The sequence below is a fragment of the Hippopotamus amphibius genome, chromosome 2 (assembly GCF_030028045.1).
Source record: "Hippopotamus amphibius kiboko isolate mHipAmp2 chromosome 2, mHipAmp2.hap2, whole genome shotgun sequence".
Taxonomy (NCBI): domain Eukaryota; kingdom Metazoa; phylum Chordata; class Mammalia; order Artiodactyla; family Hippopotamidae; genus Hippopotamus; species Hippopotamus amphibius.
The window spans coordinates 108,414,633-108,437,064 of NC_080187.1; the positions used below are offsets into that span (position 1 = coordinate 108,414,633).

General features: G+C 38.5%; 2 protein-coding genes across 2 annotated transcripts in view; one reads left to right on the forward strand and one right to left on the reverse strand.

Annotated features, from left to right (window-relative positions):
• The window catches only part of LOC130844412 (probable ATP-dependent RNA helicase DDX60), a 74,655-nt gene extending 56,560 nt beyond the window's left edge, over positions 1-18,095 (forward strand). Inside the window, exons 27-36 of the mRNA XM_057720668.1 lie at positions 2,028-2,132; positions 2,765-2,965; positions 3,699-3,803; positions 3,948-4,092; positions 6,320-6,441; positions 10,187-10,334; positions 12,128-12,270; positions 14,095-14,246; positions 17,825-17,887; positions 17,987-18,095. Of these exons, the coding sequence (XP_057576651.1) occupies positions 2,028-2,132; positions 2,765-2,965; positions 3,699-3,803; positions 3,948-4,092; positions 6,320-6,441; positions 10,187-10,334; positions 12,128-12,270; positions 14,095-14,246; positions 17,825-17,887; positions 17,987-18,095 (1,293 nt within the window). The remainder of the gene's footprint in view (positions 1-2,027; positions 2,133-2,764; positions 2,966-3,698; positions 3,804-3,947; positions 4,093-6,319; positions 6,442-10,186; positions 10,335-12,127; positions 12,271-14,094; positions 14,247-17,824; positions 17,888-17,986) is intronic.
• A 1,794-nt stretch (positions 18,096-19,889) lies between these two features.
• ANXA10 (annexin A10) overlaps positions 19,890-22,432 on the reverse strand; it is a 69,705-nt gene continuing 67,162 nt past the window's right edge. The window contains exon 12 of the mRNA XM_057724681.1: positions 19,890-20,229. Within this exon, the coding sequence (XP_057580664.1) occupies positions 20,161-20,229 (69 nt within the window). The 3' untranslated portion in view covers positions 19,890-20,160. The remainder of the gene's footprint in view (positions 20,230-22,432) is intronic.

Here is a 22,432-nt window from a genome sequence, read left to right on the forward strand (position 1 = left end):
ACAAGTAAGAATTAGATTTCATCATCTCACCTCACCAAAAGAAAATTCTAAACAGTTTAGGCAGAAGAAAAGTAATTTCAGGAAAACTAAAAGTGGTCAAAAATATATAAAAGAATGATCCTAGAAAATGCTAAATGCAGGTAAATTAAAGTTATTAATATCTGAATAAAAATTTTAAAAGAACAAATAAAAAAAGAGAGAAAATATGTCACAGTAGTGTGTTTCAGAAGTGTGGATTGTTTGAGGTAATGTCCAAAGGGAGGGTAAAATTATTGATCAATTTTGGACTTTTATAAAACAACTCGCACTAGAAACATTTGAATCAATCAAAAAGTAATCAGGAAAGCAGGCAAAATGATTTAAAACACTGTGACAAATAAAAGGCACAATATAAACTGGTAACTAGATCATCAAATATAACAGTTATATTAAATATATTGGACACATGTGAACTTAATAACTTAATTAGAGGACAATTTTTTGAACTTGGTTAACAAAATATCCAAGTAGATATTGATTACATGGGACACATTTAAAACATAAGAAGAGGAAAAGGATTGAAGGGGAAAAAATTCAATTAATAACCAAAAGAAAGCTGATGCGTCTATGTTTACATCAAACAAAATATGTTTTAAGTCAAAAATCATCACTAGAGGCACTGATGGCCCCACCATTAGGAAGTTATACTAATTTAGCATTTTTACATGATATCACAAGATCAAAATATATAAAGAAGAAGTCATAATGGAAACAGGAAAATATAGAGTTGATAGGTAAATTAAATACTGTACAACCAAATGTACATGGTGCAGCTAAACTAGTACTTAGAGGAAAATGTATAACCATAACTAAAGAGAAGAGAGAGAAAAAAGAAAGGGTATGAACAACCTTAGTTAAGCTTGGAGTAAGGTAGAGATAAGACAGATTCCAGCTGGTGGCTTCAGTTTTTTTCCTGAGAAATGTGAGTCAAAACTGTATTTTCAAATAAAGGTAGAAAAGCAAAAATCTCAGGAAATATCCTTTATTCCTGTATCTTATCTCTTCTGATGCCATCACATCTTACCTAGAAGAAATTGAAAGTCCCCTATTAGATCATTCAGCTTCCACTCACCACCTCTTAAAAGTAGTTCACAGAACAGCCAAAGCAATCATAGAAATATTAATTATATCATGTTATTCTGCTTTCCCTTAAAGCCTAATCTCCTTGGAGTAGTTATTTTAATGCTTGATATGACCTGGCCCCTGTTTTGCCTCTGATTTTATCTCCTACTCTTTTTTTTAAAATAAATTTATTTATTTATTTATTTTATTGGCTGTGTTGGGTCTTTTTTGCTGTGTGCGGGCTTTCTTTTTAGTTGTGGTGAGTGGGGGCTACTCTTCGTTGTGGTGCTCAGGCTCCTCATTGCCGTGGCTTCTCTTGTTGCGGAGCACGGGCTCTAGGTGCGTGGGCTTCAGTAGTTGCAGCACATGGGCTCAATAGTTGTGGCTCATGAGCTCTAAAGCACAGCCTCAATAGTTGTGGCACACGGGCTTAGTTGCTCCGCGGCATGTGGGATCTTCCTGGAGCAGGGATTGAACTCATGTCCCCTGCATTGGCAGGCAGATTCTCAACCACTGCACCACCTAGGAAGCCCCTCCTACTCTTTTCTCACCATAGAAATACATTAATATAAAAGTAATACTCCTCTTTTAACCTATTGCTTTTATTTATGCAAAAAATGAATGCTTACTGAATGGCTTTGATTTCATATTTTTTTTGTAATCTGAAAATGCTAGATAATTGTAGTATTAAGGAAAATCATTAAAGGGAATGGAAATCTCTATAAGACATAACTATTTCAAATGAAAATGTAAAGTTTGTATTTTCTGTGACATTGAGTTCTCATTGGACTTTTACATAAGAAAAATGATTTCAGGGGGTCTAATTGAGTCAATATTTAGTGCCTTCATATACAGCTATGTATTCTATGCTAAATTTATTTTTCTGCTTGTGTTTTGTTTTGTTTTGTTTTACCCTTTATCCATAGGTGGTAACAGCTACCTCAACTCTTGCTTTGGGAATTAATATGCCTTGTAAATCTGTTGTTTTTACAGAAGATTCTGTGTTTTTGGATGCTTTAAACTTTCGACAGGTATTGATGCTAATTGCCTTTTGTTACATTTGTATATGTGGGCATCTGGAACTTCCAGTCAGTGAGCCAAGATAAACCATGTTTATTCTGAAAGCTTTGGGGACCATAAAATATTTGAAAACGTATCCTAGATATATGACATCTGATGAATATAATTATTTTTAAAGATGTTTTTCAGTCATTGATTGATTAAATAGATTAGTTTTCTGAAGAATAATCCTACTTTGGTAAATATTATTGAACCAAACAAAAATGATATGAAGGAGAGGTAACCACATCTTTTGAGCACTCAACTGGCGTCAGGCACCAAGGATCATAAATTGAGTGTTTACAGTGTTCTCAGTTCAGATTTGTTTCTAGAAATATGGTGGTAAATAAGACAGAAATTTCCACTGCTTAAAAGTCATGACCTTTAAAATAGGCATTACTGAAAAACCAAACACATTTTAATAATGGATTTGAAAAATAAACTGATACTTTCAACTTTGCTAAAAATTAATATACCAAGACATAAAGAACTCTTTAAAAGTTTTGAAAGCTTAATGTTCCGTGTGGTCTAGGTTGGTTTGACATTGACCATTTATGCAGACAAGCTTTGAAGTTACTTAAAAACTGTGTGATCATCTCTCTAGATGTCTGGTCGTGCAGGAAGACGTGGGGAAGACCTCACGGGAAGTGTGTTCTTCTACAATATTCCAGTACCCAAGATAGAACGGCTTTTGAAATCAAACGTGCCCAAACTGAAGGGCCAGTTTCCTCTAACCCTTTCATTGGTTCTCCGGCTCATGCTGTTAGTTGCCAAAGCAGATGACAAGGAAGATGCAAAAGCAAAGGTACCTGGCCTCAGAGTATTTAACTTATGTCCATAAATACAATTATTTCCTCTAAATCATACAATGGTACCTAACTTCTATAAGCAGAGCAAATAAAATAATCATGTTCCTTAAGTAAACTTACTGTAACATTTGATTCTATTCTACAGAACTCTATTCAGCACAAAAACAAGCTTTTAACTTTCATGCTTTCAAACATATGGAAAATTAAGCCCTTGACTTTCTTGCTATAATTACTTGTGGGCTTTGCATATATTAGACAAGAAACTATTTTTTTCTGTAAATATATCTGATCTGAAATATTTTAAAAGTCAAATTTCAAAGAACTAATTAATGGTTGAAACATGTACAAGGTACTGAAATGGTTATAATTCTTGGTTCTATAATTTTATACCTTATGTTTACTTCTCATCTGTCATGCATAAAGTTATTTATTCCTCTCTCCCTCTAAATTTTCTTACCTTTTTTATTATGCACACCATGTAATATAAAACATTATGTAATATATAATTGTAATACATATTATAATGATTATAATAAATGATATAGGAAAACAATATGCAATGCGCAATTTAAAATATAAAATGTATCATTTATTATATATAGTACGTAAGTATATAGAGCACCGTGTTTTATAATAGAAATGTTTAATGGTCCCTTTGGATAGTACATTTGGAAGACAGTACAAAATTTGCCCACATCTCACTTGATGTTTTGATACACATCTGTGCAGGCGTTATCAGTTCTCCAACACTCATTGATGTCCTTCAAGCAACCAAACATCAGGCGCATGTTAAAATTTTATTTCATCTATTCTTTGCAATTCTTGGTCACAGAGGTAAGATTTATATCTATTTTTACCAAATTTAAGTGTTAGTACATGTTTTTACCTCTACTGTACTGAAACCTCCTTTGTCAATGACTTTGTTGGATATTTCTGAGATCTGGAGACCAAGGTTAACATGTTAAAACTGATTTCCAGGGATTCCTGGATCAAGACTGCACTCCCATTGGATATTCTGGGCTTGTGACACATTTACACTACCATGAACCCTCCAACTTCGTTTTAGTGAGCTTGCTAGTGAAAGGTTTATTTCACAAGTTGTGTGTTCCAACCAACATCAAAGGTAAGCAGATACTCCTTTTCCACACTTCTACTCATTAAACTGTGCTCATGCACCCCCCCCACACCATACACACCACACCACACACACACATCACACACACATACCATACACCATATACACATCACACCCTACACCATCCACACACCACACCACACACACATACACACACCACACCATACACACATACACATCACACACATATGCACATACTATACATACCACACATCACACACATACACCATACACACCACACTACACACCATACATACACCACACCACACACCATACACATCACACACACACACCATACACACACACTACACACTGTACATACCACACACCACATACACACACACACCATACACACACGTACACACCACACATGTTCACACACACACCACACACACACATCGTATATACCACACCTCACACACACACACACATACACATATACACACATCAAACGCACATACACATCACACATTCACATACACACCACACAGGCACACACACCAGACACACACACACACACAATGTGTACACACACCCACACTTTCCTCAGTTCTGTATTCACTTTGGATGGTGTACTATTTTCTAACTGCTCTTTCTCTTAATGTATTTTGAACACTTTCCGTATTTTATATCATTATATACATTTATAAAAATATTATCAATATATGCCTGGTGTACTTGTAATGTAAATATTCTTAATGACCATTTAATATACTTAAAAACATTTTAAATTAACCCTTAGAATAATAAATATTATTGTTCTGAAATCAGAGGGCATTTTTAACATATATCCACTTGAAATAAACTGCAATAATATATGTAAAACCACTAATTTTGTCTGCTTCGTATCTGGTCATTGACATGAAAAATAGGCCTCTTTGGGCTGTACTCACATTTAGGTCCTGTTGGTGAGCTGTATTATAGGAAAATACAAGGGAAACAGTTCGGGATTAGATATAAACTATAGGACTGTATTGGCATCTGCACTGATTTCCTTTTTTAAAATTGTATGTTTTTTCTCTTTTTGATAAATGTAACATAATGCCACCAGCCTGAAGGAGAAACAAAGTGATGTAATCCAAACTCAAATGCAGACACTGGGGAACTGAATATATATTAAATATTCCATTGTTCATTGTGTTTTGGGTAAATTATTGGGTTGGCCAAAAAGTTCATTTGGGTTTTTCTGTAACATCTTACAGAACATTTTGGCCAACCCAATACCACCTTTTGTTAAAATACTATAAACAATGATTAAAATAATATTATTTAATATCCCTCAGAACTACTAATAGATCAAGCCATGAAGTCTTTAATCTGTAGTCATCTACATTTTTTCATGAAAGGATCATAGAAAATAGTCATCCCTGAATTTATTTTATAAATATTGTGTTCAATATATCACAACGTTAAAAGAATAAAGAAGCTGAAAACAGTTTACCATAACACTGTCAGTGTGAGCACATCAAATCGACCTTTTTTCGCTTACGATCTGGAATCTTCCCCTCTGGGACCTCTCCTCTCCGATAGCGAGGCCGTGGCGTCCTGGTTCCAAGAGCCCACCTGAGTGTGTGTCGTCTATTCAACCACTTACGGTTGGGATTAAGGGCTGTTGGGCTGGGCACGGGGCCCTGCTGGTGAACGCTGGAGCGGATTGAAACTCAGGAATCAGACTTACATTCTCCCTCAAGGAGGTTTAGTCCCTAGATTATCACGAGGATGTGGGCGTGTGAAAATGTGGGGGTAAATATTCCAGGCAGCAAAGAGGTGAGCAGGAGTGAGCTCTTTTGGAGGTTGGACTGGGTGCCGGCTTGCCCGTGACCTTGAGGCGGGTAAGGATCTGGAAGGCACCCAAGGTCTCCCTCCTCCGTAGGCTGTGAACAGAGGTGGGGAAACTGAGGGGAAGGTTGAAGCCAGGGTTGAAGCCCAGGGCCATTCCAGAATGAAAGGGCCAGTGGACTTCATTTAGTTTCCCCCAGCAGAGAGTGAGTATAAGGGTCCAGCCATCTGGGTCAGCAGGGTGGCTTGTCTGCGTTATTATAAAGTAAGATTGTAATTCATTGAAAATTCACCAAGGATCTGGAAAGTAACTTTTTCAAATATGTCTTACCTTGACAATGTAAGTTTAGGTATTAAGAACCAGCTCAGCCTATTTCTAAAATGATGATTTTCATTTTCTGACGTTTTGAAAAATTACACTCTTTACTTTAAACAGGCCAAAAGACATTTTCTGAAGAGGTGATGGAGACTTTAGTGGTGGTGCTAGCACATCTTTTTGGGCGAAACTATCTTCCTCCGTGTGCGGGAGACTTTAAAAAGAGATTTTCTCATTCAGTGGTAAGAAAAAAAAATATACTACCACCTTGTGATTTTATGTAAAATCTTCTCATTGTAACATGAAGAGCAGTCGTATCTTCCCAATAACAGAAACTTTGCTTTCGTTCACTAAGATTACTTCTTCATCCTGCCCTGTCAGTTCTGGGTATTTGCCAGGACTTCTCAGAGGAGGAAAAGATTGAAGTCCTGTTTAAAAATGGAAAACTTTGATCCTGATAGAGGTTCTTAGCAAGCTAGTAATGTAAGATTTTTTTGTTACATTGAAGACAATCTCAAACAACACACTCAAAATGATGAAATTGTAGCCACAGAAACATTTACATTTGAAACGAGAAGACATAAATGCTCAGTTTAACAGTCATTTGAAAATGTTGTTCTGGGAATTTTACTGATTGCCAAGCAGCAAGAAATAAAAGTATGATAGATGCATTGGACAAGTGAGCAGAGAAAGCGGGGTCGGGTGTTATAGAGCCAAATTCCTTCCCAGCTCTACCACTTAGCACGTAGGTGGCCGTAAGCAAATTTCACCTGTCAACAGGGCATCATACCAGTACCTGCTTCGAAGGATTGCTGTGTGGATTGAATTAATGAGTATAAGCAATGGACTTAGAACAGAGTTTGGCACGTAGGAAACAATGTGTTAGATCTTATTTTCATTATTTATGGACAAAATGGCCCCTGAAAAGGGAAAAGAATCAGCAGAAAAATAAGTCTTCAGATGCAAAATAGATTTAATGAAATGTATAGCTTTCCCATACACTAAAGTGATGTGAATATAAAGTGTAAAATAATCTCTCCAATAGTAGAAAATGGAAATTAACAAAATACTGCAGTTCACTTGTTAATCTGGCAGAGATTACAATGAAGTTATGTTGATAGGATTGTACATAGATCCTTTACCATAGTATTTATACTTCTTGAAATTTATAATAATGATATAATCAAAAATGCAAATAAAATGATGTAAAGTGTGTTGTTTTATTAGTTTCCTTAGGCTGCTGGGACAAAGCACCACAAACGGGGTGGCTCAGACAGCAAAAGTTTGCTTTCTCTCAGCCTGGAGACCAGCCGTCCAAGGCAGGGCTGGTCCCTCTGAAGACTGTGAGGGAGAACCTGGTCCCCACATCTCTCCCGGGCTCTGGTGGTTGCTTTGCTTCCTTGACTTGTAGACACAGCACCATCATCTCTGCATCTGTGTTCATGTGACATCTCCCCAAGTGCCTGTCTCTTTTTCCAAGTTTCCCCCTTTTTTAGGGACACCAATCATACTGGGTTAGGGGCCCATCCTACTGCACTGTGACCTCATCTTAACTGACTACATCTGCAGTGACCCTATTTCTTAATAAGGTTACATGCGTCGGTACTGGAGCTTAGGATTTCAAGACATGATTTTTTGAGGGACACAATTCAGCCCATAACATGTAATAATTATTCATGATTGAAAATGCCACACATATGTCAACAAGAAGGGAACGGTTAGGTGAATTTTAACATACCTCATATGTGGCAATATTATACAGCCAGTAAAATTCATCTCTTCAAATAATATCTTATGATGTGGAAAAGTGCTCCAGATATAATGTTGAGTATCAAAATTAGACAAAAAAGTCCTACAACATATCAATTTGTATATAAAAGACAGGGAGGAAATACTATGAGGGTGAGTCAAAAGTTATCTGCACTCTGGCTGTAGAATTTATTTATTTATTTATTTATTTATTTAAAGAACTTTTATTGAGATACAGTTAACATACAATAAACTGCATATATTTAGAGTGTACAATTTGGTATCCCAGTCTCCCAATTCATTCCCCCCCAACCCTCCCCACTTTCCCCACTTGGTGTCCATGTGTTTGTTCTTTACATCTGTGTCTGTTTCTGTCTGGCTGTAGAATTTATTTTAATTAACTTTTAAAAAAGACAGACACATCATTTTTCAACATAATCTCCTTGCTTTTTAGTACACTTTGTCCTCTGTCAACAAGCTTTCATTTTCCCTCATTAAAAAATGTCTTGGGCTGAGCTACAAGCCACGAATGCACCGCTGTCTCCACTTCTTCATCAGAAGTGAATCTTCGTCCTCGTAGGGCTGCTTTCAGGGCACCAAACAGGTGAAAGTCCGATGGAGCAACATCAGGACTGTAGGGAGGATGATTTAACACCTCAAAACGAAGTTTTTGCAGAGCGTAGACAGTGTGGGCAGAAGTGTGCAGATGTGCATTGTCATGCAAGATCACAACGCCCTTGGATAGCAGTCCTCTGTGTTTAATCCAAAGTTTAGGCTTCAGCTCTTCATTTAGCATCTCACTGTAACAAGCACTGTTGATTTTTGAACATTTTCCTGGTAGCATTGCAATACTGGCCCTTGAGAATCCCAGAAAACAGAATCCTTTCACGTGTACGCTCAATGTTGTCATCAGCCGTGGATGTGGATGGGTGTCCGGCTCCTTCTTGATGGCTAACACTTGTACAACCTTCCTTGAACTTCTCTATCCATTCATACAGATTTCTTCATGACAAAATACTTTCTCCATACTGTGCACAAAGTCTTCGATAAATAATGGTACTGGGTATACCCTCAGACAACAAAAAATGAATCACTGTATGCTGCTCTTCTTTTGTGCACATCACAAGTGGGACATCCATTTTTGCTCACACCAAAGTTACAAATGAACTGATGTAACACGTTCACACCTGCACAGCAGTGACTGGGGAGACAGTAGCCTTGAACAGAAAGTGCTGATAAGACAGTGTGGCCAACAGAAATTTTAATATAACCAGAGTGCGGATATTTTTTGACTCACCCTTGTATATGCCAAAATCTTTATAACCTGTATCCCTGGGTCACAGGATCACAAGTAACTTTGGTTATTTAAATTTATACTTTTCTGTAAATAATTAAATTTATGCTTAGAAGTATATTTCCATACTGTTCTCCATAGTGGCTGTATCAATTCACATTCCCACCAACAGTGCAAGAGCGTTCCCTTTTCTCCACACCCTCTCCAGCATTTACAGTTTGTAGATTTTCTGATGATGCCCATTCAGTATGGAGGTTCCTTGAAAAACTAAAAATAGAATTACCATATGACCCAGCAATCCCACTGCTGGGCACATACCCAGAGAACACCATAATTCAAAAAGACACATGTACTCCAATGTTCGTTGCAGCACTATTTACAATAGCCAGGACATGGAAGCAACTTAAATATCCATCAGCAGATGAATGGATAAAAAAGATGTGTACATGTATACAATGGACTATTACTCAGCCATAAAAAGGAATGAAATTGGGACATTTGTAGAGACATGGATGGACCTAGAGACTGTCATACAGAGTGAAGTGAGTGAGAAAGAGAAAAGCAAATATCGTATATTAACACATATATGTGGACTATAGAAAAATGGTACAAATCAACCTGTTTGCAAGGCAGAAATAGAGACACAGATGTAAAGAACAAACATATGGACACCAAGTGGGGAAAGCGGGGAGGGTTGCGGGGGAATGAATTGGGAGATTGGGATTGCCATATATACGTTACTAATAAGAAAAAAATATCAAATTATACACTTTAAATATATGCAGTTTATTGTATGTCAACTGTATCTCAATAAAAGTTCTTAAAAAAAAAGAAATATATTTCCATTGAGACTTTTAAAAATATAATGACCCTGTGTCTCTCAGACTCTGGTATCCTCTGCTTGGGCTTTGACTAGTTACATCCAACTGTTTCATGTTCCCCAGGTAACTCTGAAGGACCTTCCCAAGGACTTTGCTGCTGTGGTAGAGGAACACAATGACAGAATTCAAAAGAATTTTGCTTCCTTTCTCCTAACAATTTCTAAGCTGGCTGACATGAGAAAAGAATACCAACTGCCTCTCTCAGAAATTGGTAAGACTGAGAACATCCATGAACAGACTGTGTGGTCAATAGCGGAAAATAAATGTCAGTATTTTGAGATAGTCAAATTAAACTTTCGAGTATAAGGAGAAAATTCTTGCAGAAAGAACACTTAGGAAACTAACATAGTCCTTCAGATCTATGCTGTGCAAATGTTATACTGAAATATATTATTTGGAATTAGGTAAGCCACTGTGGATTTGATGTGACCCTAAATGCTTAAAGTATTTTTGCATTTTCTAGTGTCATTATAAGCTAACAGACCATGCAATGATTTAAATTTAATCCAGAATCTCCCCTTTCCTCTTGATGCTATTTGTCTTTTGGTTGATACTGAAGTTCTTCGCTAGGTAAGCTTTCAAATCTGAATAACTTTGGAAACACAAGAAAAGGACTATTGGCATATTTATGGGGTTCATCAGTATGTTTGTACTTTCTTGAGTACTATGGGGGGGGGGAGGGCAACAAGGAAGTTGAGGCATTGCCTATGCCCTTGAGGGAAGGAGAGAGTAAAGGAAAATAAGGAAAATGCACTAATCGGTGCCAGATGAAGTAAAGGCATTGAAAGTGGTGAATACACTCACTGCCCCAAGGTGAGAAGAAGAAGAGGAGAGATGCCTAGGAGGAAAATGAGAAGGGGGCAGAATTCTCTCCCTCACTTCCAGAAGAAGCAAGGAGGAAAAAGGGAGCAGTGAGGGCTGCTTGGGTTTATTTGTATTTCTGGATAGATTATCATATTGGAATGTGGAAGGCTTGTGAGAGACAAAGAGAAAAGGGTCGGTTCATTCAATCATGGAATACGAAATACGAAATTAGCTAGCAGTGAGTCAGCTTTACAGGAAAGAATTTAAATGTTTCCAGAAAATTGCCTTCCTTTGGGACTTAGACGGGTGAATACATTCATCTTTCGTCTGTGTTTCTCTTGGGCGATGTCTGTAGGCAGAATAATGGCCCCTCCCACGAAGAAGTCTGATCTGATCCCGGGACCCTGTGAGCATGTGATGTAGCCAGAGGATGTTCTCTGCGATGCTGTTGTCAGAGAACGAGTTGGGAGGAAGGAGGAGATGGAGGGGGGAGGGCAGGGGTGGGTACAGACAGAGAGAGACCAACTGAGACGTGGCAGTAGCTCCTCCTCTCAAACTCACCTCTCAGACCTGGGGGGCTCAACCAGAGCTCATGGAGAGCAAAGTAGGAATTTCCTCCATTCTGCTGGAATATGAAGAGGAGAGTTAGCCTAAGTGGGCAGTGATGCCAATTTCAACTCTATTATGAGAAATTTTGCAATTTTTGTAGCTCCATAGCATCTTTAAAAAAAAATTATTGAAATACCGTGATTTACAGTGCTGTGTTAGCATCTTAAAAGCAATTAACTGATAATGAAATGAGTTTTAAAGGACAGGCAGATGGCGCTGGGTTTTCGCCTGAGGTCCTCAGATCACTAGGGTCCAATGAAGCATGTTTTCTGCTTTGTAAATGGTGTCCACCCAGTTTCTGGGTGACAGACAGAGTTACCCCACCAGACCAGTTGATGGGAACAAATAATAGCGCCTCTAAAAGATGCCAGAATGAGTTTAGTATAGGAAGAAATCCTCCCCAGTGATGTTCCGACAGTATAATTCTTAAATTTTCATCTTAAATATTTTCCTTTTTAAAAAATTTCAGTCAATCATTTACCTAGTAATAATGGTATAAACAAGTCTGATTTGTTTTAAATAGTTTGTGTTTAACAGGAGAACAGTTTTCAATTCATTTCTTCTTTGGTTTTCCACTTCGTTTCTTATTAGACTTTTCAGGTAAAGAATGTGCGGACTCCGAGCTGGTCTGTCATCTGATGCCCGGGGTAGAGAGCAGGACGGCGGTCTCCCCGTTTGCCTGTCTGTCCAACATAACAGATCAAGATTTGTTTGACGTCAATGTGGTAAAAGATGTACGTGAATGTATGGGTGCAGCTTTCTTTTATCTTGTTTATTCATTTAAGTGAAATAATTTTTACATGATGATAGTAGTAGCTACGTGTCCACTGTACCAAAGCCATCTTAAGACTTATTCCCGGATAAGAATTCCAGCCTTTCACCGAAGTAGGTAAACAAATCTTTTTAAAAATACTTGAGTAGTTTTAAAATAGAAAATGAAATTAGGTAAGGAAGAGAATGTTAGGTTCTCAGTTAATCATCACGTGTGGATTATGCCTCACTGTGGAGACCCTTGCACCAGAGGCCCTGGCTGCTCACGTGTGGACCAGAGACCAGCACCACGGGCATTACTGGTGTCACCTGCTGGAGATGCCATCCTATAACCAGTGACTTCCAACGCACATCAACATTGGGCAGCCTTGCAGGAGGCAGTTTGTGTTTGTTTGTCCTCATTTTTGTGATCCTTGCACCTAAAGATAGTGTGTGATACAGAGTAGAAGTTACAAATATATAGCACACACTTTAATTTTTAAGTTGAACATATGAGCCGTTGTTTCCTGCCACACAGGATTGGGGGTAATGAGCCTACTGGCTGATCCTGCCTGGAACCCTGGCATCTTATCCACAGCATGTGGATGGGCAGTATGTTTTTTTTATTGTTATTTTAAAAAAATTTTTGAATGGAAGCTTCTGGGAAATATTTCTTCATTCTCTTTTTTTTATTGAAGCATTGTTGATTTACAATGTTGTATTAATTACTGCTGTACAGCAAAGTGATTCAGTTATACATATGTATATATTCTTTTTATATATATTCTTTTCCATTATGGTTTATCACAGGATATTGGATATAGTTCCCTGTGCTCTACAGTAGGACCTTGTTGTTTATCCATCCTATATATACCCGTTTGCACCTGCTAACCCCAACCTCCCCCTCCATCCCTCCGCAACCCCCTTACCCTTGGCAACTACCAGTCTGTTCTCTGTGAATCTTTCTGTTTTGTAGATAGGTTCATTTGTGTCATATTTTAGATTCCACATAGAAGTGATATCATATGGTATTTGTCTTTCTCTGTCTCACTTACTTCACCTAGTATGATAATCTCTAGGTCCATCCATGTTGCTTCAAATGGCATTATTTCATTATTTTTTTATGGCTGAGTAAAATTCCATTGTCTGTACGTACCACTTCTTTGTCCATTCATCTGTTGTTGGACAGTTAGGCTGCTTCCATATCCTGGCTATTGTGAATAGTTCCGCTATGAACATAGGGGTGCATGTATCTTTTCAAATTAGAGTTTTGTCCAGAGTGGGATTACTATATCACATGATATCTCTATTTTTAGCTTTCTGAGGAACCTCCATCCCATTCTCCATAGTGGCTGCACCAACTTCCCACCAACAGCGTAGGAGGGTTCGATGGGCAGTACATTCTAATGACTGTGAGGACATCATTGGCCAAAACCAGACAATTACATTCTGAAAGGCAGTTTAAGAAAAAATAGATGTGTGTGGAAAGGAGACTGCTACTCCTGTTAATGTGTAGCTGATAGCAATGTTTGTAAAGCCATGAATATTTTTTCAGGAAAAATAGATTTCAAAAAAATTTTTGTAGTGTAACTCCAAAGTGGTAAAAGTGACTGAACTTCACATTTCGAGTCAGAGACATTATTTCTATGATTTCATAGAGTCAATATTTTGAGTACTTTTTTTTTTTTTACTGATTTTATTTGGTCATTTACATTAAAGTGGAGAAAACTTAATACACTGTTTCAAAGTTTGACAATACTTGGTGTAATCAAAGACGCTGACAATCTGAAATCTCTGCATATCCTCAGGCTATGTTACGAACGATTGATGTGGATGCAAAAAATCTTCCTCTCCTTTTCTTGAATAAATATGATAAAAGTGGAAGGAAGTACCCTTTGAATGGTTATGTACTGAACTTCCACAAACACGGCTCCCTGTCAGCACTGACCGAGGATAACTGGTATGACCTTTCCTGCTTTAACATTCTTTATAGACAGGCGTGTGTGTTTGTGTAATAAATGCTGTTGCATTATGACTTATGGGAGTAATTTTAAGTTGTAGTCATTTAAGAAGAGTCATTACAATGCAATTTATTTCAAACAGTTTAAAAATTGCCTCTTCAAATTATGATTGAGGTGAAGCTCACCTAACATAAAATTGACCATTTTAAAGTGAACAATTCAGGGACATTTGATGCATTCATAATAAATAAGCATGTCGCTTCTATCCAGGTGTTAAACAGCGTCATTAACCCAAGGGGAACGTCTGGACCCCTGAAGCAGTAACTCCCCACTCCTCCCCTCCCTCAGCCTCTGGCAACCATTGTTCTCTCTCTATCTGTTCTCCGTCTCGTGGATTTAACTAGTCTGGATATATTTAACATGAATGGAATCACACAATTATGTGACTTTTTGTGTTCGACTTCTTTCACTAGGATATTTCAAGGTTCACCCATGTGACTCTTTTCATAGCTGGATATTATTGCATTGTTTGTACATGTACAATTTGCTTCTTCAGTGGATGAGTCGCTTCAACTTCTGGCTACAGTGAACATGCATGTTCATGTATTTGTTTCAGGGCCTGTTTTCAATTCTTTTGTGTATATACCTAGGCGTAGAATTGCTGGGTCACGTAGTAAGTCTGTGTTCAGCTTTTGTAGAACCGCTACAGTATTGTCCACAACAACCATTTTACTCAACCCCTTCCCTGTACAAGGGCTCTACTTTCTCCACAACCCCACCACATTTGCTATTTTCCTTTTTCAAAACAATTATAGCCATTCTAGTGTGTGTGAAGTGATCTATATCTCATGGTGGTTTTAATTTACATTTCACTCAACACTAAAAATCTTGAGCTTAATTTTATGTTATGAAAGATTATATCATCTTTAGAGAAATGTCTAAAGTCCTTTGCCCACTTTAAAATTATGTTGTTTATATTTTGTTGTTGAGTTGTAGAAGTTCTTTATATATCCTCATACTAGACTTATCATATGTACGATTTGCAAATAGTTTCCCTACTCTCTAAGTTATCTTTTCATTTTCTTGATAATGTCCTTTGATGCACAAAAAACTTTTAATTTTGATGAAATCCAACCTATCTAATTTTTCTTTTGTAACTCATGTTTTCAGTGTCATGTCTAAGAATCCATTCCCAAGACCAAGGTCATGAAGATTTATCACTGTGTTTTCTTCTGAGAGCTCTTATGTTTAGTGTGTTGATCCATTTTGAATAGATTTTGGAGTATGGTGTAAGATTCTCCAACTTCATTCATTTGCACGTGGATATACAGTTGCCCCAGAACCATTTGTTGAATTCTTTTTCCACTGAATGGTGTTAGCATCTTGTCAAAACTCAGCTGACAGATATGTGGGTTTATTTCTGAATTCTCTGTTCTATTCCATTAGTCTATCTGTCTCTCCTCATGCCAGTACCACCCTGTTTTGGTAACTATAGCTTGTGAAATGGGTGGGTCCTCCGAGTTTCTTTGTGTTCAATACTGTTTTGCCTCTTCAAGGTCCCTTGTAATTCCCTGTGAATTTGAGGATTGTCTTTTCCACTTCTGCAAAAAAAGGCTGTAGGAATTTCAGTAGGGATTGCAGTGATCTATAGATCACTTTGAGTAGTATTGTCATCTTAATAATATTAAGTCTTTCAATCTATAAACACAGGCTATCTTTCCATTTTTAGGTCTTCCTTAATTTCTTTCTACAATGTTGTAGTTTTCAGCATACAAGTCTTTGACCTCCTTTGTTAAAATTTATCCCTAGGTGTTTTATTCTTATGCATGCTATTTCAGTTGGAACTTTTTCCTTAATATTCTTTTTCACATCTTTATTGGAGTACAATTGCTTTACAATGTTGTGTTAGTTTCTGCTGTACAACAAAGTGAATCAGCTATATGTATACATATATCCCCATGTCCCCTCCCTCTTGAGGCTTCCTCCCACCCTCCCTATCCCTCCTTTTTAGGCTGTCACAAAGAACCGAGCTGATTTCCCTGTGCTATGCAGAGGCTTCCCACTAGCTCTCTATTTTACATTTGGTAGTGTGTATATGTCAGTGCTACTCTCTCACTGCGTCCCAGCCTCCCCTCCCCCTCCCATGTCCTGAAGTCTGTTTTCTATGTCTGTGTCTTTATTCTTGCCCTGCCACTAGGTTCATCAGTACCTTTTTTTTTTTTTTTTAGATTCCATATATATGCCTTAGCATACGGTATTTGTTTTTCTCTTTCTGACTTACTTCACTCTGTATGACAAACTCCAGGTCCATCCACCTCACTACAAATAACTCAGTTTCATTCCTTTTTATGGCTGATTAATATCCCATTGTATATATGTGCCACATCTTCTTTATCCATTCATCTGTTGATGGGCATTTAGGTTGCTTCCACGTCCTGGCTATTGTAAATAGTGCTGCAGTGAACATTGTGGTACATGCATCTTTTTGAATTATTGTGTTCTGCCCAGTATATGCCCAGTAGTGGGATTGCTGGGTCATATGGTAATTCTGTTTTTAGTTTTTTAAGGAACCTCCATACTGTTCTCCTTAGTGGCTGTATCCTTAATATTCTTTTCAGCAAGTACCTTGCTTTTGTATAGAAACAAAACTGATTTTTGAGTGTTGATCTTGTACTTTATAATTTTGCCAAGTTTGTTTATTAGCTCTGATAGTTATTTTGTGGATTCTTCAGCATTTTCTACATATGGAATCATGCCATCTGTGAACAGAGGAGTTTTACTTTTTCCTTTCTGATTTGAATGCCTTGTTTTTCTTCTTCTTGCCTAAGGGCTCTGGCTAGTGCTTCCAGTAAAATGTTGAATAGCAATGGTGGAAGCACAGGTTTTCCTCAGAGGGTTTAGTTACTCAGTTGTTTGGTCTCGACTGTCATCTTTTGCCCCCAGCAGCTGCCTCACCACCTCCCTCCCTGACTGAGCCCTGAGCTCAGCCAAACACAGACAAGCACCGCACTTCTGTACTTCCTGCAGCTCCCAGACAGGTTAGGACAGACAGACTCGGGAACCAGAGACCAGCGTCCCTCACTGGGACACAGGCTGATGCTAAGCTGGACGGAGGGCGGGGAAGGAGCCAATGAAAAGGTCTCAGCACTTTCCTGCGTTCCTAACCTTGTTCTTGACTCTGAGGTAAACCTTGGCTTATCTCCCACCTTCTGACTAAGTTGATTCTGGGAGTTTTTGCTTGAATTTTTGATGTTTCTGTGCAGGGATGGGTGTTTTAACAGATGTAAATTAACAACTTTGGTCATCATAATGTGCTACTGTATAAGAGCACACAAAGTCATGCTTTTGCAGCCAATTAGCCTTTTTACTAGTTTAGTCAGTTTAGGGCTAGACGGAGCAGAGTAAGGAGCTGGAGGCCAAGCACAGGGGTACGTCCTGAGGTCTCTCCACGTCTGGTTTTATTTTTTCTCTAGAAAGACCAGCAATTCAGTAGTGATTTACCAGTTCCTTGGCTGTAGATTGAGAACACATCAAAACAAAATGTATTCCTGTAATGTTGTTCTTTTTTCTTCTATAGGTTAAACATGGGTGATGCGTTCAATTTAATCAGAGATTTTGCACTTGTCACTCAGGCCATCAGGTAGAGTAAACGTTCCTGCATTTGAGGTTCCTATAAGCAGCTGAACATCGTTAAGTACAAATGGCCATGATAATAATTGAAACACTCCATCTCGTACAGGATCTCACTGAGTGAATTATGCGATGACAAAAATGACAACGTTGTGTTGGCATTTACACAACTAAGTGAAGCATTCAACAGAAAGCTTGGGCCTAAAGAAAGACCCTGACTGCGTCCAATTTTCCTGAGTACTGTGCGCCTAGGAAACAGAGATGGCCAGAATGCCACCTTTTGTGTTTCAGGACGAGTCACCGCCCCTGCCTGCACAGTTAAGATGAGGTTTGCAGATGACCCCTTGTACCTACAACCATCCTCAACACACCCTTCAAATTCTCATGCTTTGCCCCATAAAGGATTAGCTGAACTGATTTCTCCTCCTGAGCAAATGGACAAACACCTGCTAACTTGACCAAACATTAGTCAGATTTCTCCCGTTCACCCCACAGGTCCCTGAACTTTAATCTACCCTTAGGCTCCTCCTAAAAGCTGCCCTGAGGGGTCCCCAGATCACCTGTGCCTGCCCCAACCCCAGGTCACTGTGAGGTCAACTGTGCAGTCACACCACGTACACACCCACTCCCCTGCACCTGATCATTTCCAGCCTTGTTTACTAATCCCTGTAAATCAAAGACTTTTCCCTGCTGACCTTTGAGAACTCTGCAAATCCCATGGTCAGAGTGTTTTCCCTTTGTAATAGGCTTCTCCACTTACTGCAATGGTCTTTTCCAATAAAGTCGCTTCTTACCTAAATCCAGATTTGTTTTTGATTCGATTTTCACAAATTATTGAACAACTTATATAAAGATGTCCTAGAGTGGAAAGTTTTTAGTTTGATATCTGAGTTCTCCTCAGGAATTCTAACAACATTTTTCTTCTAAGAATTTTAGCTTGTATAATACCTATGCTAAATGTCTCAAACAATTACTACTTTGGCTTGAAATGTTAATGATTTTTTTAAAGACAGAAATAAAACCCAAGTTAAAATTATACAACATCATACAGCATAGCAGTGAGTTGAACTCTTGAAAGTAGTTTCAGAGTAATTTTTAATGATTAAATGTTTCTAAATGTCCTGCATCCTTCCCCCAGGCAGACACCAGGTTCTGAGCACATTTTCCATGTCCCTGGGATCAGTGGGGACAGATCTACAGGGACTGAGCTACGAGCCACTGAGAGTGTTCCACGTGGAATAAAGCAAATCCGCCAATGTCACTGGGGCGGCGATTTATGGCCTGCGTGTCCTCATTTGCATTGCTTCCATTCCTTAACCGCTGTTTCCTGTGATCTCATTTGTGTTCCTCTCCCTCCCGCCCTACCCCCGCCCGCGTATCCTGGGAGCTTATCCCTGTCGTGGGCTCACCCATCTCTGTCCCTATTTTTGCTCTTGGCTGGACCGTGGCATCAAACTAGATTCTCCCCAAATCTGACTCCCCTAGTGAGTGCTTTTTCTTTGCTGCTCCTAATTTACCAAATCTTCAGGCACGGAAGGGAACAGCCTCACTGAGGGCACAAATCGCGTAATTACTTCCCAGAGAGACTTCGATGCTGATGTTAAGGAGTGAAGACAAAAACAAGGAGCAAGGACTCTTCTGCTTGGGCAAGTGGTTGGTTAGGCGCTAACGCAGAGAAAAACAACAGCTGGAGATAAGTTGCCTTTACCAGAGTGGATGTCAGATACACACCCAGCACACACGCGTGTGCACACTTGCCTATTTTTACATCTAGGTCTCTTACACATCGAAACTTGACAATTATATATCTGGCTGTATTCTGGTGTTTTATATCTTTCATTTAAAGGGCTTGAGGTGTTCACTTTAGCTTTACTGCATTTGTCCGGAGTCTTGAATTGGGGAGGGGATGGCCATACACCCCGTCCCCCGGTCTCCCGGAGCACGCTGGGACAGCTGTAAGCAGACCCACTGCTTATGGGGAGTTGACGGCTCACATTAAATAACATATATTTCAATGCAATAATTTCTTTTATTATTCCGTTATACACTAACAAATTGCTGATTTAGATGATATGTGCAAATCCAGCCTCATACACTTTTGTCAATAAGTTTTTCTTGAATAACCTATTGATAATAATTATTCTTAGAAAAATTTTCAAGAGAGAAAAGAAAATATGATTCTATCATTTTGCAATAATGCTACTAACAATGCAGATGAATCACAGAATCTGTACTTTGACGGGTCTGTGAAGCCGAGTGCGTCCCCCACATCCTCCTTTTTGTTTAGTAGTCGTCCACATCACCAGCACAGATGGCGAGCAGAGCCTTCTCATAATGCCCTGAAGCAAAATGCTGCAAAGAGGAAAATACGATGTATTTGAAGTACAACATCACAGGATTTCTAAAAAGAAGCATAATCCCTCTGAACTACAGAATGAAAGACCATGGGCCATTAGCGTCTCAAAAATTATTTATTTTTTTCCGTCTAAATATTTAATATGCCCTGAGAACTATTCCCAGTGGAAGTTACTGAAAAATAATACCATGGTTATAGTCAATAAAACGGGGTTTATATAAAGTTGATGGAACCCTAATGTGTTCTTATAAGAGGAATAACTTGCAGTAGAATTAAATATTCTCCTCAACTTTAGAAAGAGGTGTCCTAATATTGTAAATCAGTGTAGAGTCTGGGGCGCAGATTGGATAATATGCCTCAAATGGCTTAAAAATGTTTATACTCACGGATGCAGAAATTCGACTTCAAGCAATCTATCCTAAGGAGGGGACTTCCCTGTGGCACAGTGGTTAAGAATCCGCCTGCCAATGCAGGGGACACGGGTTCAAGCCCTGGTCCAGGAAGATCCCACATGGCACGGAGCAACTAAGCCCGTGCACCACAACTACTGAGCCCCTCTGCTACAACTACTGAAGCCCATACGCTTAGAGCTCATGCTCCGCAACAAGAGAACCCACCACAGTGAGAAGCCTGTGCACTGCAAGGAAGAGTAGACCCCACTCTGTGCAACTAGAGAAAGCCCGTGTGCAACAACGAAGACCCCAACACAGCCAAATAGATAAATAAATTTATTTATTTATTTTTATAAATTTATTTTTTAAAAAAAGAAATCAATCCTAAGGAAATAGTGACTAATTTTTGATGAGCCCAAGATTTATGCTCAAAAACATATACCACCATATTATATATAATAGTGAAAAAGTAAAAAGCAATAAGTAATAATGTGGGGGCAGTTGATGTACTTTACAACTTACACAGTAGAATTCGTGATTTAAAAATATTTAAGTAGTAAAAACATACCAATGTAAAAAGAAAACATGTACAACAAAGTTCTATTATTGGTTATCCGTGGTGGAGAATTAGGGCCATTTTAATCCTTTTATCATGCTTCTGTAGTAAGTTTTTCAAAAAAAATGATAGTAATAAATAAAAGGAATTCTAAAACTTATCTTTGTTAAAAGTCAACTCTCACATCCGTGTTCTCTTACACAAAGTCGTGTAATTATAATCGACTGCTTTAAATGCACATAGGAAAGTTGCATTAATTACATGTGAAGATAGTAGATTTTGAGGTGGCTGTGGTTAATTGCTGTCTAGGTATTAGAACTGTGTAGGTATATAGAAAATGAGTTATGCATTTCTCAATGAGAAATGTTTATTATCACTAAAATTTTAGGGTTTGAAGGTGTAGGTAAGGAGAGTTTTATCAAAGACAAAGGGGGAAGATGTCTCTTAAATGCTCCATTAATCCTTCCCCTTGGAAACAACTTCAACTTCCCGAGTGCCTACAAGGTCTTCTGGGTTGTGGGATCTCTTGGTCCTTGGGTTGTCAAGTTTCTTCTGTATCTTTCAATAAATGAAAAAGCTATTTTATGCAACTGAAAATTTCAATGGAAACAGTGTGGACCAGGTAACAGGACGTAGCTGTGTGCAAAATATACGTTAAGATACATTCTACGGCCCTGTGCTTGGGTTAATGCTCTGCTTGAAGTTCTTTATACTTTTTTAAACAAGGGGTCAAACATTTTCATTTTTTATTGGGTGCCCCAAATTACATCGCTGGTCCTACACATTCTGATAATTCTTTGCTAGGTTTTATCAACATCCAGGCTAAAGCTTAGGTGTCTCAGAATGAAGAAACCACTGGCCTGTTGACTTCTGAGTCATTGCTTCTTTGCATGAGCTTCAGGGGCTCATGGGATGGGAATGTGAAGAATTTTACTTAACCACCCATGTGATGGGATCTGACTGGCTGCCCGCCTCCTATGACAACTTGCAGGAGAGCTGATCTCAGAAAGTTCTTCACAATTAATGTGCTCTTGTTGCAGAATGTTTTCTTTCTGGTGCTGATCATACTTGGGCGTTTAACTTGTAAAGCCCCATCACACCATCAGGGGATGAATAGTTTACATGACAAACTAATAACTTTTGCTTTAAACACATCAAAGAGGAATAAGTTTTGTCACGGAGGCAAAGGGGTTTTCTTATCTGTTAATGTACTAAGGCTGCCTGACCTACCAACATAGACAATCCCTGCCA